The following is a 13,676-nucleotide window of genomic DNA, read 5'->3' on the forward strand; positions in this document are numbered from 1 at the left end:
CATGGTTTCACTTCTCCTCTGGGTGTTTTACCCTAGGAACAAAACCCTTTTCCTTCCCTGAATTGTCATATTATAATTGTTTCTATTTTTTTTTTTATTTTTTGAGACAGAGTCTTACTTTGTCACCTCTGGTTGAGTGCCATGGTGTCATAGCTCATAGCAAACTCAGACTCTCGGGCTCAAGGGATTCTCTTGCCTCAGCCTCCCTAGTAGCTGGGACCATAGAAGCCCTCCACAATGTCCAGCTATTATTATTATTTTTTTTAAGAGATGGGGTCTTGCTCTAGCTCAGGCTGGTCCCCAACTCCTGAGTTCAGGCAATCCAGGCATGAGCCACTGTTCCTGACCTGATAATGGTTTCTAGACTGTGGGAGGCAGCCTCCTGGGCTGAGGATTTCTGAAGTATTACTAAGGGCTCTGGAATTTGCATCCATACAGGACAGTGAGTGTAAACTGAATAAATAATATACCTTGCATATGTAAATAATACTACATTTACAGATGTTGTGATTATCAGAATACTGTAATACTTGGACTGCCACCCCTGTCCTGTCCGCGTGCACACACATACACACACACACACCACACATGCATGCACGCGACCCCAAGCAGATCCAAAGCAAGATTCTAAAGGACATCTACCAACTCCCCATCATCACTCGTGCCAGGGAGCAAGAAGCCGGTGAGAAACAAAACTTTCCACGGCTCCGCCTTGTTCCTGCTGCCCTGTCTGAGGCTGAGGCACCTCTGACATACTGATGGCTCTGCAGAGGACCCACTCATTGCTTCTGCTCTTGCTGTTGACCCTGCTGGGGCTGGGGCTAATACAGCCCTCCTATGGCCAGCATGGCATGTACCAGCGATTCCTGAGGCAACACGTGGACCCTCAGGTGACAAGTGGTGATGATCGTTACTGCAACGTGATGATGCAAAGACGGAGGATGACTACGCGTCAGTGCAAGTCCTTTAATACCTTCATCCATGAAGACATCGGGAACATTCTTAATATCTGCAACACCTCCAATATCCAGTGCAAGAATGGCCAGATGAACTGTCATGAGGGTGTAGTGAAGGTCACAGACTGCAGGGAGACAGGAGGTTCCAGGGTCCCCAACTGCAGATACCGAGCCAAGGCAAGCTCTCGGCGTATTGTCATTGCCTGTGAGGGTGACCCAGAGGTACCTGTGCACATGGACAGATAGATGCCACCCTGCTGGGGTTATGGGAAGCTTTTGGCCCTTTAATTTACTTTTAAATATCAATGAGCGTGCATTTGCACGATCCCAGGCTCTGGCTCCTCTGCTCATTTCTTATTCTTTTTCTCAGTATATCCCATTCTATTAAATATCAGTACATTTCATTAAAGAGACATGGAGAGGTATGTCTAAAATGAGTCTGGGCTTGTAATAAGCTTCCTTTAATGATACTGGTCAGCTTAGTCCTCTCAGATCCTGTCATCTGGAATTTAGTCATTATATGTATTGATACAGCATTTCCAGTTTTGCAGAGAGCTTTCATTTAAGCTATTTCATTTTAACACCACAGCGCCCTGATGATGCTATTATACCATTTCCCCGAAAATAAGACATCCTCTGAAAATAAGACCTAGCACATCTTTGGGAGCACACCTTAAAATAAGACACTGTCTTATTTTCGGGGAAACAGGGTACATATATAGAAGCTTAAGGTTAAGGAATCTGCTGAAGACCATAAAGTTAGTGGTGACCTGAGAAAAGCATCCAGTTAAAGTAGCTACTCATGCTGGGATTTTTCTACTTAGTCACGAGGAATGTTTCTAGTCTATGCTTTTTTGTTATGCCCAATAGTCAGCTATTGGGGGAAGCATTAAAATTTTGAAAATATATTACAAATAAAATTAGAAAAAAAAAAAGAAACTTACTTGAAGCTATTTTTGCATTCATAGTTTGTGTTTTCTCTATCAGGGGATACTAAAACCAGCACATGAGGATGGAAATCTCTGATTTCCCACTTGATAAAGGGTGGGGAACTACAGCTACAGCACTTATTGTTTAAGCAATTAACCTTATATACAGAGGGTGCCAAAATAATGTATACACATTTTAAGAAAGGAAAAATAGTGTATTAAATTTGTAATAATCAAATCACATTTGATTTCTGCTCAACATGACTTGTATTTATCTTTTGCTACTAGCATATGTTGAGTACTATAATTTTTAAAAAAATTTTGCCTTAATATAAGGGTATAGATGATTAGGTCACATTGTATTTTTTTGTGGTTGAGTCCTTCACCCAAGAGATGTGCCATATAGCCCTAGATTGTACCTGTTAGGTGGGTATTACAATTTTAATACAGTTTCATATACATTTTTTGGGTACCCTCTATATAGTACATATTTTTCTTAACTTTTTGAGTGCTTATAACTTTTCTAGACTACTTTTTTTCTTTTTGAGACAGAGTCTCACTCTCTGCTCTGGGTAGAGTACTGGGGTATCATAGCTCACAGCAACCTCAAACTCTTGGGCTCAAGTAATCCTCTTGTCTCAACCTCCCGAATAGCTGGGACTACAGGTGTCCGCCGCAATGCCCAGCTATTTTTAGAGACAGAATCTCGCTCTTGCTCGGGCTGGTCTAGAACTCCTGAGCTCAAGCGATCCACCAGTCTGGGCCTCCCAGAGTGCTAGAATTAAGGTGTGAGCCACTGTGCTTCACCTATTCTCTAAACTACTTGATCTTAAACTTCTAGAACAGTGAGTTTCAACCAGTGTACTGTGACAGGATCTTAGGTGTGCCACAACAATTTTTAAAGATCATTAATTAAATTATTTTTGAAAGAAGTTCAAAGCACAATCAGTATATTCTCCTTTTTTGATCAATGTAAGTGTGCCATGGAAGTTTAACTATAGGTTCAAGTGTGCAGTGAGATTCAACACTGTTCCAGAGAGTGTGTGACAGACTTCAGACTTCTGTGAATTCCATCTACATAGTGGTTTGCACATAGCAGGTTGAAGGTATAATTTGAAGCTGCTTCTGGCCCAAAGGAAGGAGGTGAGAGAGAAAGATTGTCCCTGTTGGGACACTTACACCCAGATTGGGCTGGGAGCTGCTCTGACATGGAAGAACCCTACATTTGGACAGAACCAGCATCACTTCTGCCAGCAGTGGGCTGGGTGGGACCCCTAATCTAGGAAACAAACAGATCTTAGTGGAAATTTCCCACGTCCTGCCTGCCCTATGCCCCTGAGCAGGCCCCTTATCAGGTTCCCCCTGAGTCATCCTGACCCAGAGACGAATTTAGATGCTGGAACCTTCAGGTCCTTCCCTCCCCCACTCCAAGTAAGACTACTTTAGACACGTCAGAGAAGCCTGTAGGCAAAAGTTCTCTGTCTAGGGTCTCTTTCTCCCTAATTCCACTAAAGCTGGTGAGATATCTCTCTCTTGTCTCTATGCATCCTTAGCTCTGATCCTAATTCCAGCAGCCTTTCCCTTGTCCGGGAGAGTGTTAAATTGGCATCCAGAGGGAAGAGGAGACCAGGCCAGGAGCCAGGGTGTGCAGCTTCTGTGCCAGTTTCTGGGGGAAAAGTTATGAAGGGAGTGGGAGAAGGGAACAGAGGAAAACTTGAGTCCTCCAAATTGGGGGATGTACGGGGAGACCTTACATTTGGGGTTGTTGAAGGCCGGGTTTGAGCCTGACCAGTTCTCCTACTCTGGGTCACCACCTCCCTCTTGGCCTCTTCTTTCCAATAGACCCTGCCAAGTGGGGATGAAAGGGGCATTGATGTTCCTTGGATGGGAGGGGAGTTGCGGGTGGTGATGGTGGTGGTGGGAGGGTGGTTCCCAGGCAAGAGGGGGAGGACAATTTGGGGGTCCTGGGGGGGGTAGTCAGTGCTAGTGTTGCAGTTGGCAGCTCAAGTTCCATTGGCCATTGTTCTTAACTGGCTTGGTGCCCAGCCCCCAAAATGGCAACTCAGGAACCAGGCTGAAGGGGGGATGGGGTGGGGATGATCCTGGGATGTGGGGAGCCTAAAGGGGGGTAGGTGAGGAGAAATTCAATCTGGTTTCCTTTTGCTTAAGACAACTTCAAATTTCCTTAGCCACATCCATTATTCTGTTCCAGGGAGCCTTCCTCTGAGGGGCTTAGAGAGGGTGCCTCTGGGGTGTGTGTGTGAAGGCTGGGGTGGTAAACCCACTCAGGAACAGAGAGAGACACGGCAGCCCTGAGAGCATCGCCTGGGCATTGCAATTCGGCCTGTCTGAGCTGGTCTCTCCCTCCTTTTCTGGGCCGGACTGGGAGGGGTTAGCACCGAAGCCACAGGGTCTCTTGGGTTCCAGCCCGGGACACCGCGTCCTCCCTAAGCCCCTACTCACCCCCGCAGGGTTAACTCCGCCCCTGTGCCTGTTTACCCGGGAGTCAGAGCCTCTGGGGGGTCCCTGGCCCCTCCCCCGCCTCCTTTGAGGCCTTGACCCGGGAGTCCCTGTTGGTCATCCTCTCCTCCCTCCTTCGATTGCCCTCTATTTATAGCGGCCCCCCACATTCTCCGCTCCCCCCTCCCCGCCTTGTTGTCCAACTTCTCACCGAGCAGCCGGAGTGCAGGCGTCAGGACGCAGCACAGAGAGGAGGTACCAGACCCTGGGCGTCCGGGAGTCGCAACTCCAGCGCCCTGAAGGTCCCCCCCACCACTCGGTGCCGGCATACCTGCCCCTCCCAGCTCGCAAGACCCCCGCCTTGTTGGCGCGACGCCTGCCCACCACCTCCTTAACGTAGCTCTCCGTTTCCGGGCGGGTGGAGTCGAAGTCGTGGGGTGTCTTTACCCCGGGTTTGTCTCCCTTATATCCGTCCCTCACCCTGGGTCTGGGGGCGAAAGGCAGATCCAGGTCATGAACGGGGGCTGTGTCCAGGGCAGCAAGGGGCTCCCTCTCAGAGTTAAGGGATCCCCGCACACCCCACACCGCCCCGTGGTGGTGGTGGGGGAAATGTTGTGCGGAACGCAGCGGAGCCTGGAAGCACCCGGAGGTTTGCTTTCCTTTCAGTCTCCCGGACCCCACCTCAGCCCCGCCCCCAGCACAGCCCCTCCCTGAGTGGCAGTCTGGGGCGGGGTAAAAGGGGGGGCGTGTTTACTGGGGGTCCGGGGCGGATCTGCAGGGAGCGGCCGACCCGTGGGCGGGCTGAGGCGGGCCGGGGGCGGGTCTGTGGGGAGCCGGAGCCGGGGCGGGCCCGAGTCAAAGGCAAGTGAAGGTGGAAGCGGCCGCCGCGGCAGCAGGTAGGGGGAGGGGCAGACGAAGGGCTGCGGGGCCTGGAAGGCGCCGGCTGGGCTGGTGGGCTGTTAGATCCCAATCTCCTGGAGCTGACGGCTCCCGGGAAGAGGTCCGCAAGGAGGGGGCGCTCGGCTGCAGCGCACAAAGGCTGAAGCTCTGCAAGCAGCAGGGCGTGTTTGGGGTGTGCGCGAGGTTTCCGTCCAGAGTCCAAGGCACACCGTGCGGGCCGCGCAAAGGTGTCGGTTTCCACGCATGCATAGAGCACAGGGACTCGTAGGAACAGGCTCTGGGTGCTGAGTCCGGCCAGTCCCATCCGTCCCACCCATCCCTTCCCAGCTGGCGCTTGCCTTCGAGGGCCGTCGGGGGGAAGCTGGGAGGAGATTGCAGGACTGCTCTCGTCTCCCTTTCTCCACTCTCGGGACCTGCAGAGACTAGGTGGAGCGGAGAAGCGCAGGCGCGACGGTTCTCTTTTGGTTTGTTTTTAAATGATGGAGGGAAACACTCATGCTCTACTACCCACATCTAACTAGGCAGCTGTCAAAAATCTTGGGGATCCCTTAATCCCCTTCTTCTGGTTTGCAGATAGGAAATTGAGGCCAAGAGTAGTAACTAATTGGGCCAAGATGACACTGGTAGTGGCAGAGCCGGGATTAGAATCTAGAGGTTCTGACACAGTCAGGCTCTTTACTCCACATCATCACTTCCTTCTCTCCTCCCCCAGCCCAGACGGATACCTGCTGTGTTGCCCCACAGGCCACTTGAACCCATATTGATTCTGGTTGAAGCCTAGAGAGGTGGTGTTCTCTGGACTCAGGGGTAGCGAATGTGGAGGGTTAGTGACCCTAGGAGGGTTAGTGACCCTGGGAGTCTGGGTCTTGGCCGAAACTCTCTATCCCTAGAAGACCCAGGGTCTGTCTCCCATGTCATTCACCTCATGGCTGTGTTTTCTCAGACCCCAGAGTCAGGAGGAGTGAAAACCCTGACCCCTAATCCCACTGCATCCAGCCAATAGGAGCCCAGTAAGTGACCCCACCCCCCCTGGCCGCTTCTCATGCAGGTCTCTCCAGGTGCCCTGCTCCTCTCTCCTCTGCCCCACTAACGTTGGATGTATGCTAATTATTCATAGTTGGGAGGGAGAGGCGTGGGAGGAAGGGAGGCATGAGTCTATAGGACACACATGTCCCTCTTTTGTTGTTTACTCCTTCCCCCCATTTGTCATGTTGCTTTTGTCACTTTTAGCCCATTTTCCTTTGAGTTGCTGACCTTGGGACTTTAGTTGAAGGTCATAGTCAATTGTGAACTTTTATTACTCTGTTCCTTGGTATCTTTAGAGTACCCAGTCACTGAGCTATGAGTTTCACCCTCTATCTGAGAGTGTGGGGTGGCCCCTAAATATAGCTTCAGAAATCCGAGCTGCACTGCTGCCCCACCCTGGTATTTCAGTCCAGGACAGAGGAGGGAGGGGATCTGGAGGTGTGGTGGGATGGCTACTCTGAAAAGGAGAGGTGTCCTGATTCCTCTTCTACAATCCCTCCTCCGAGTCTGCCTGGGAATGGAGCTAGGGCAGGAAAGGCCATCTGTCCTGGAGTAGCCTTTAATTCCTGGGTCCCTCTGCATCCTGTGTCGTCCTGTGCTGAGCGAGGAAGCCTGGTATTTGAAGAGGTGTAGGGTGTGGAGATGATCTCCCAGGATTGCTGTTTCCTCACCCTACCAGGCCACAATGGCGGAGCTGCAGGAGGTGCAGATCACAGAGGAGAAGCCACTGTTGCCAGGACAGACACCTGAGGCAGCCAAGGTTATTAGAGACCCTCTGACTGCCTCTAAGCATTGCCCTTGCCTCCTGACCTCCCAAGCCAGCTGAGCTCCTTTTAACCCACACCCCTACTTTTTCCACCTCTACCGGAGTCTCTCTCCCCATGTGCTACAGTTGGGAGTCCACGCCCTTGTCTTCACTGCACTAACCTTCATCCTCTCCATGTCTCTTTGTGTCAATCTTTCTGTCTTTGGTCTCTGTCCATGTCTCTTTGCCTACCTCTCTTTGTGTCTGTCTCTCCATCTGTGACTCTGTACGGTCATGTGTTTCTGTATCTGTGCGTGTGTGTGTCTCTCCAGGAGGCTGAGTTAGCGGCCCGAATCCTCCTGGACCAGGGACAGGTAACAGCTTGGGGGCAGTCCTAGGGTGGGAGGAAGGCCTCTTCTGTCCCCAGTGAAGAGAGAGCCCTCACCTCCTCCCTCTCTTCTCGTCACTTCCTCTCCTTTCCTAGTCCTTTCCCACACCCATCTCTCCCCTGCCCTTCCTTCCTCTTCTGTTCTCTCTAATCTTTCCTTATTATTTCCCACTCTCAAACTCATCTTCCACTGTCACCTCTTCCTAAATTCTTGCTGATCCTATTTTTAATTCTTTGCTCACTTCTCCTCTTTGTCTCTCCCTGCCCGACCCCCTGACTTTAGTGATGCTCCTTCTCTGGATCCCTTTCCTTTCAGCCTAACTCCTACCTGACAGTAACCTTTTCCCCTGCAGACTCTATCTGTGGAGACACCTTATGGTTCTGTCACTTTTACTGTCTATGGCACCCCTAAACCCAAACGTCCAGCAATACTCACCTACCATGATGTGGGACTCAACTGTAAGGACCTTCCTTTCCCCCCACCCCCAACTCCTTTCTGGAAAGAGGCTGGGGGGAAGGGTATGAACCCAGTGGGAAGGGAGGGGTCAGTAGGGGCAGAAGTTTTCTCTCAGCATGAAAGGGGGTTGATTCTGACGTGGGGACACTTTTTCCTGTCTGATCCTATTATTGGGGTGATGTGGATTCTCTTTAGATAAAACTTGCTTCCAGCCACTGTTTCAATTCGGGGATATGCAGGAAATCATTCAGAACTTCGTGCGGGTTCATGTGGATGCCCCCGGAATGGAAGAGGGAGCTCCTGTGTTCCCTTTGGGGTAAAAATTAGCTCTTTACCCCTTTACTAGACTGAGGCACAGGACAGGAGTGGGGGGGGAGATTGGATGAGGGAGGAGGAAAGGGAGGGCAGTGGTGATTCTGGGAGAGGATGAGGAGGACATCCTGAGGTGGGGGTGGGTGGGTGCAGTTTGGAATGTTCCTTGACATGCCTCTGTTCCCCAGATATCAGTACCCGTCTCTGGACCAGCTGGCGGACATGATCCCTTGCATCCTGCAATACTTAAAGTGAGAGGCCTGGGGACCCCTCAAAAGCAAAGTTTTATTCCCAGCACAAGGAGACCTTTAGAACTCCTGCGTCCACCCTGGATCTTGGGCTAGTTTGGCCCTATGTGCTTCATATACCCTTTCTCTTTCATGCTCCTACTTTGATTGTTGTAAGGAAGGATGGTGGATTTGGAAAATTTCAGCAGAATGGCCCTAATGGATGGAGGAAGGAAAAGGAAGGGTCTAGGCTTGGCCCTGCCTCAGGCTGAGGAGGGGCTTCTCTGATCAGAAAATCAAGAAAGAAGAGAAGGGGTGACATAATCTCTGAGAAACCAGACAGACCTGTCTCTTTCCCTCCCACTCTCCCTCCTTCATACCCACACCTGGTGGACTGGGAGCCCTGTGGGTAAAAGAGAGTGTGGGAAGGAAGGGGGAGCCAGGCCAGGTGTCTCTGACACTCAGAGGGGTGAGCTGGCTTCTGGGTGCTGTTCCTGGCTTGGCTTTTCCTAATCACCAGACCTCTCAGCAGCTCTGGTTCACTTTGTTGCCTCTGTTTTCCCCACTCTCCTTGTTGTTTGCTAAAGCAGTGTCTGTTTTCACATCTTGCTTTAACTTCCATGCTTCCCATTGCTTTAGAGGAACCAGGAACTAAAGCAAAACAAGTTGAACTAGCTCCTGAAAATTGAGAATGGACAAAGAGCTATCTATACAGGGAAACAGTGCATCTGGGTGGTTGGTTGGTAGATGGGTGTTCCTTTTCAAGACACTAACTCTCCAAGAGGAAATGAGGGATAGGCTTCAGGCATCTACACTGACCACCAGTGCCAGCCTTTAGCTCCTTGGAACCTTCTTTTTAGCATCTCTCAAAAGTAATTCCCTTTCTATTTTTCTTTGTGCCTGTGGCCTCAGGAAGGAGGGTGAGGAGTTTGAAGAGACTGTGGCAGGTTTTGGATACTGGAGCCCAGGAGACATAGATTTATTTTCCTTTTACAGTTTCTCTACAATAATTGGAGTTGGTGTTGGAGCTGGAGCCTACGTCCTGTCACGATATGCTGTAAGGAATAAAAATACCTAGATGAGAGAAAGGACTGATTAGGGGAGTATTATTCACTAGTGTGTGTGGGAGGGTGGGGAGTCAGGCCTGATGGGAGATGGGAGGCCAAGAGTGGGCAGAGCTCAGTGGAGGGGAGAAGGCCTTGCCCTGCTTCCAATTTCCTTCCTTCTGCTGCCCCTCAGCTTAACCACCCGGACACAGTTGAAGGTCTTGTTCTCATCAACATTGATCCTAATGCCAAGGGTTGGATGGATTGGGCAGCCCACAAGGTTTGGAGAGCTCTGTGTACTGAGACCTAGGGTGGGAGTTCCCCTTGTGTGGGTCTGGTTCGACTCCTCCAGCATTTAACTAAGTGGACTCTGGACTTGAAGGAGGTGGAGTGATGGGGCAGGAAAGTGAAGCTAGGTCCCTGTGCCTGAGCCTTTCTTCCCCCATAATGTTCCAAACTTTCTCACCTGCCCTTTCCTCAGCTAACAGGCCTCACCTCTTCCCTTTCGGAGATGATCCTTGGACATCTTTTCAGCCAGGTAAGTGCTTGTGGAAGATGGAGGGAGTAGAGGGGACTAGCAGGAACCTGAAGGCTTAGGGTGAATTTCTTAGCTGGAAAACAGGATCTGGGGAAGGAGGAAGACTTGCCTCTTTTCCTCCAGTAATTGTTGGTGTCTCTTTCCGATCCTAATTTTCCCCCTATTCTCTCCTTCAGGAAGAGCTGTCTAAAAATTCTGAGTTGGTACAGAAGTATAGAGATATCGTCACACATGCACCCAACCTGGATAACATTGAACTGTATTGGAACAGCTACAACAAGTGGGTGGGCTGTGTGTGTGCATGTGTTTTTGTGTGAGAGAAATACAGAAGCAACAACGGGGCATCATGGGGAAGTGTAGAGGAGAAAAGGGGAGTCTGGGAAGTGTGCAATGTGCAAGGAAGGCAGGATTGGTGTGTCACTGGGGCAGCTTTGGACAAAGCCAGTGAGAAGAATTGAGAGGAGCTGTTCCCTTTGTCTTGTTTACCTCTGTTGGATTTTTGGATTCCCAGAAGAAAATGGTATTGTGTCCTGTGCCCTTCCTGCCCCTTTGCTGCCCTCTTTGCTGACCAGGGATCTAGGGCAGAGGTGATTTATAGGGGTTGTGCCTGGGATCTGCCTGCCACCTTCTCTTTCCACTTTTAATCATCAATATTTATTTGATTATGATTTAGGGGAGGAAGATAGCTTCCTCATGGGAGAGTTAGCATATATCTGGATGGATAGCATTGCCTATCTAAAATTCCTGCTCTTTAACCCCTCTCTAGCCGCCGGGACCTGAACATTGAGCGTGGAAGTGATGTCACCCTCAAGTAAGACTTTAGGAGATAAAGCTTTGGCCCTCAACTTGGGTCTCCCCTAGGTGATTATATTCCTGAGAAGGAGAGTCTTTGGCCAGGGGTTTCCTTGTCACCTCCCACACCATCCTCTTTAGCAAATCACTTCACTCTAGGTTTTTCCCCTTTGAATCTTCTTGGTGGGGCCAGAGCAGGGGGAAATAGAAGGCTGTTCCTCTTTGGAGCCAGACATTTCTGCAGCTGCACTTCTAGCAAGAGGCAGATGAGGGTGTGCTAGGGGCTCACTGCCTTTTCCCTATTCAATGGCTCTAGGTGTCCTGTGATGCTGGTGGTAGGAGACCAAGCACCCCATGAAGATGCAGTGGTTAGTAGGGAATTTAGGGGTAAGGGAGAGAGGGCTGGGGTCCCAGATTGTGGTCATAAGGATACCTTACCAAGGGATACCCTGTTTGACACAGAGAGATCAACTTTGGGGCATTAAGAATTTGATTCCTAGGCTGGGTGTCTGTAGTTCAATGGTTAGAGTGCTGGGGTGGCGGGTTCGAACCCTGCCAGAGCAGGCTAAACAAAAACAAAAACAAACAAAAACAAAAAGAATTTGATTCCTGGTAAAGAGGCACTGGGTAGGGGGCTGACAGGAAAGGGAGTGGGGTCTGGGTCTCTGGGTCCCTTGGAGGGAAGGGAGTCAATAGGAAATGTAGCCACATTCTTTCTACTTCCCACTTACTGCAGGTGGAATGTAACTCAAAACTGGACCCCACCCAGACCTCGTTCCTCAAGGTCAGTAACCTGCGTTCTGGCCCCTGTCTGGAGCCATACGTCCTTTCTAGATTCAGCTGCTAAGGCTTCAGGCCCTTGCATGGGAGCAAGTGAGGTGAATGAAGGAACAAACAAAGGGGCTGGAATGAAGAAGCTAGGGAAGGGAGACCCTTTTCTACCTCTGCCCAGCTCATTTGATTAATTTGTGTATCACTTTTTCTGGGTGGCTCTCTGCTGACAGATGGCTGACTCCGGAGGACAGCCCCAGCTGACTCAGGTGAGTACTCCTGCTGTCTGTGGGGTGGAGAAGTGGGAAAGGATAGTGGCAATGAACTCTGTCCTTTGCCACACACCCCATCCCCACACTGCCATAGTCTTGGGCTCCAGCTCGGTCTCTTCTCATCTCTCTGTCTCCTCCTTGCCTTACTTCCACAGCCAGGCAAGCTGACTGAGGCCTTCAAGTACTTCCTGCAAGGCATGGGATATAGTGAGTATGGGGATTCAGCTGCAAGGGATTGCTGCACTAGAGGAGGGGTGGGCACTGAGGGGGTAAGGTCTTAGGTTAATCTTAGGTTAATCCTTGGACTCACCACTGTCTGCCAAATCAAGCTCATTGACTTGTCTCCATCCAAGCCCACTCAGTCCTCACCTCCTCTCTGACTACATCCATATCCTTCTATCTCCACAGTGGCCTCATCCTGCATGACCCGCCTATCCCGGTCTCGCACGGCCTCTCTGACCAGTGCAGCATCCATTGATGGCAACCGGTCCCGCTCTCGCACCTTGTCCCAGAGCAGCGAGTCTGGGACTCTCTCTTCAGGACCCCCAGGGCACACCATGGAGGTTTCCTGTTGAGTGACCCTTATTGCCTTAATGTGGGACCCAGCCCTCACCTCCCCCAGAACTAACCTGGGAGGTGCATAAGGGCATTGGGTGGGAGTAAGAGAAAATGGCAGATCAGGTGGGGAGATGACCTTCATCTTTGATTGCTACCCTAACTTTGACCTTTAACCTGTGATCCCCCCAGCTGGGAGATATGTCCTAATATCTCTTAGGGACCCAGACCCCTAAATTATCCTCCTCCATTTTGGTATTAAGGTGGAGAGGGCATGTGTCCTTCTTGATCTAAGTGTCTGTAGATGAGGGATAAGAGGTTGGTGTAGTGTCATGGTGCCTCTATCAGACTCCCTACTTATCCTGGATTTGCAAGGGGAGGGGATTTGGGGCTGGGGCTCCATTTACCAAAGGTGATATGGCTTCTCATTAACACTACAGGCTGCTGAAGGGTATGGGCCTGAGTGAATGTGTGTCGGAGGGAGACTTCCTGGTGGGTTAGTGTTCCTTAAGATGTGATGGCAACATCCAGTGTGTAAAAAGGAAGTTGGAATGGGAGGTGGTGGGCAATGAAGGTGTATGGGTAAAGATTGGCACTGGGGCAATAGAGGGGCCTGGGCCATTTGGCTGCACTAACTTTGGTGAGCTGTAGGTGTGCATCTAGAGTGGGACAGGGAGGAGCTAAGCTTGGGCTGGGCTGCCTGGGGCTTGGCATAGGGGTGAAAAGGCCTACCTTGAGGCTTTGACCACACTGCAGCATGTGTGGAGAGTGCCCTCCTGTCTCCCACGACTTCTGCTGTAACAATAAACTGTAGAGGAATCTGAGCACCATTTTTCTTCTTTGGGTGTGCCTGCTTCCTGCCCCTTTTCCTATCCTTTCCCTGCTCAACTCAACTCTCATGTTCTTTTCTCAAAGTGACATAAACTATGGGAGAGGGACACAGACACCTCACAAAATACAAACGCATAGAAACTGGCCCCATTCCTATGGAGTGATGTTTTTGATATTGATAGTATTTTCAAGCTTGGGAGAGAGGAGTGCTTACCTCTTAGAAGGCTTCTTATCAGTTATAGATCATTGAGAAAGGCCATGGGATTTCAGAGACGCCACCAATATTGTGATCTTTGAGAAAGAATAAAGAAAGCTTGACTGAATTGCCCAAGGATGTCTTGTGACCCACCCTCCTGTAGGATCCTCTCTATGGGTCACCAAGAATCGGTTCTAGATGAGTCTGCACAATCAGTAGACCAGTAGACCAGGGCTCATGAAGTTACTGTGGGGGTTGGGTTCCTCATAATTCAT

General features: G+C 50.4%; 2 protein-coding genes across 10 annotated transcripts; both read left to right on the forward strand.

Moving 5' to 3' along the window:
• Nucleotides 1-707: 707 nt before the first annotated feature.
• On the forward strand, nucleotides 708-1,390 carry LOC128587626 (ribonuclease 4-like). The gene has a single exon (XM_053594006.1). The coding sequence runs from the start codon at nucleotides 759-761 to the stop codon at nucleotides 1,200-1,202; it is 444 nt and encodes a 147-aa protein (XP_053449981.1). The 5' UTR covers nucleotides 708-758; the 3' UTR covers nucleotides 1,203-1,390.
• Nucleotides 1,391-4,517: 3,127 nt separating this feature from the next.
• NDRG2 (NDRG family member 2) lies at nucleotides 4,518-13,198 on the forward strand. 9 transcript variants are annotated; one of them, XM_053593992.1, is made up of 17 exons: nucleotides 4,518-4,600; nucleotides 6,189-6,255; nucleotides 6,951-7,031; nucleotides 7,349-7,390; nucleotides 7,758-7,863; nucleotides 8,057-8,177; nucleotides 8,362-8,424; nucleotides 9,397-9,457; nucleotides 9,640-9,726; nucleotides 9,928-9,984; nucleotides 10,161-10,264; nucleotides 10,751-10,795; nucleotides 11,093-11,144; nucleotides 11,513-11,560; nucleotides 11,781-11,816; nucleotides 11,975-12,026; nucleotides 12,228-13,198. In XM_053593992.1, the coding sequence occupies exons 3-17, from the start codon at nucleotides 6,957-6,959 to the stop codon at nucleotides 12,392-12,394; spliced, it is 1,116 nt and encodes a 371-aa protein (XP_053449967.1). In that variant the 5' UTR covers nucleotides 4,518-4,600; nucleotides 6,189-6,255; nucleotides 6,951-6,956; the 3' UTR covers nucleotides 12,395-13,198. The 9 variants fall into 9 exon arrangements, with proteins under 9 accessions (XP_053449967.1, XP_053449973.1, XP_053449970.1 ...); XM_053593990.1 differs by lacking the exon at nucleotides 4,518-4,600 and adding an exon at nucleotides 5,112-5,241; XM_053593994.1 differs by lacking the exon at nucleotides 4,518-4,600 and adding an exon at nucleotides 5,980-6,068.
• The last annotated feature ends 478 nt before the right edge of the window (nucleotides 13,199-13,676 follow it).

This window comes from Nycticebus coucang, chromosome 6, assembly GCF_027406575.1.
Source record: "Nycticebus coucang isolate mNycCou1 chromosome 6, mNycCou1.pri, whole genome shotgun sequence".
In the NCBI taxonomy this organism is placed as follows: Eukaryota; Metazoa; Chordata; class Mammalia; order Primates; family Lorisidae; genus Nycticebus; species Nycticebus coucang.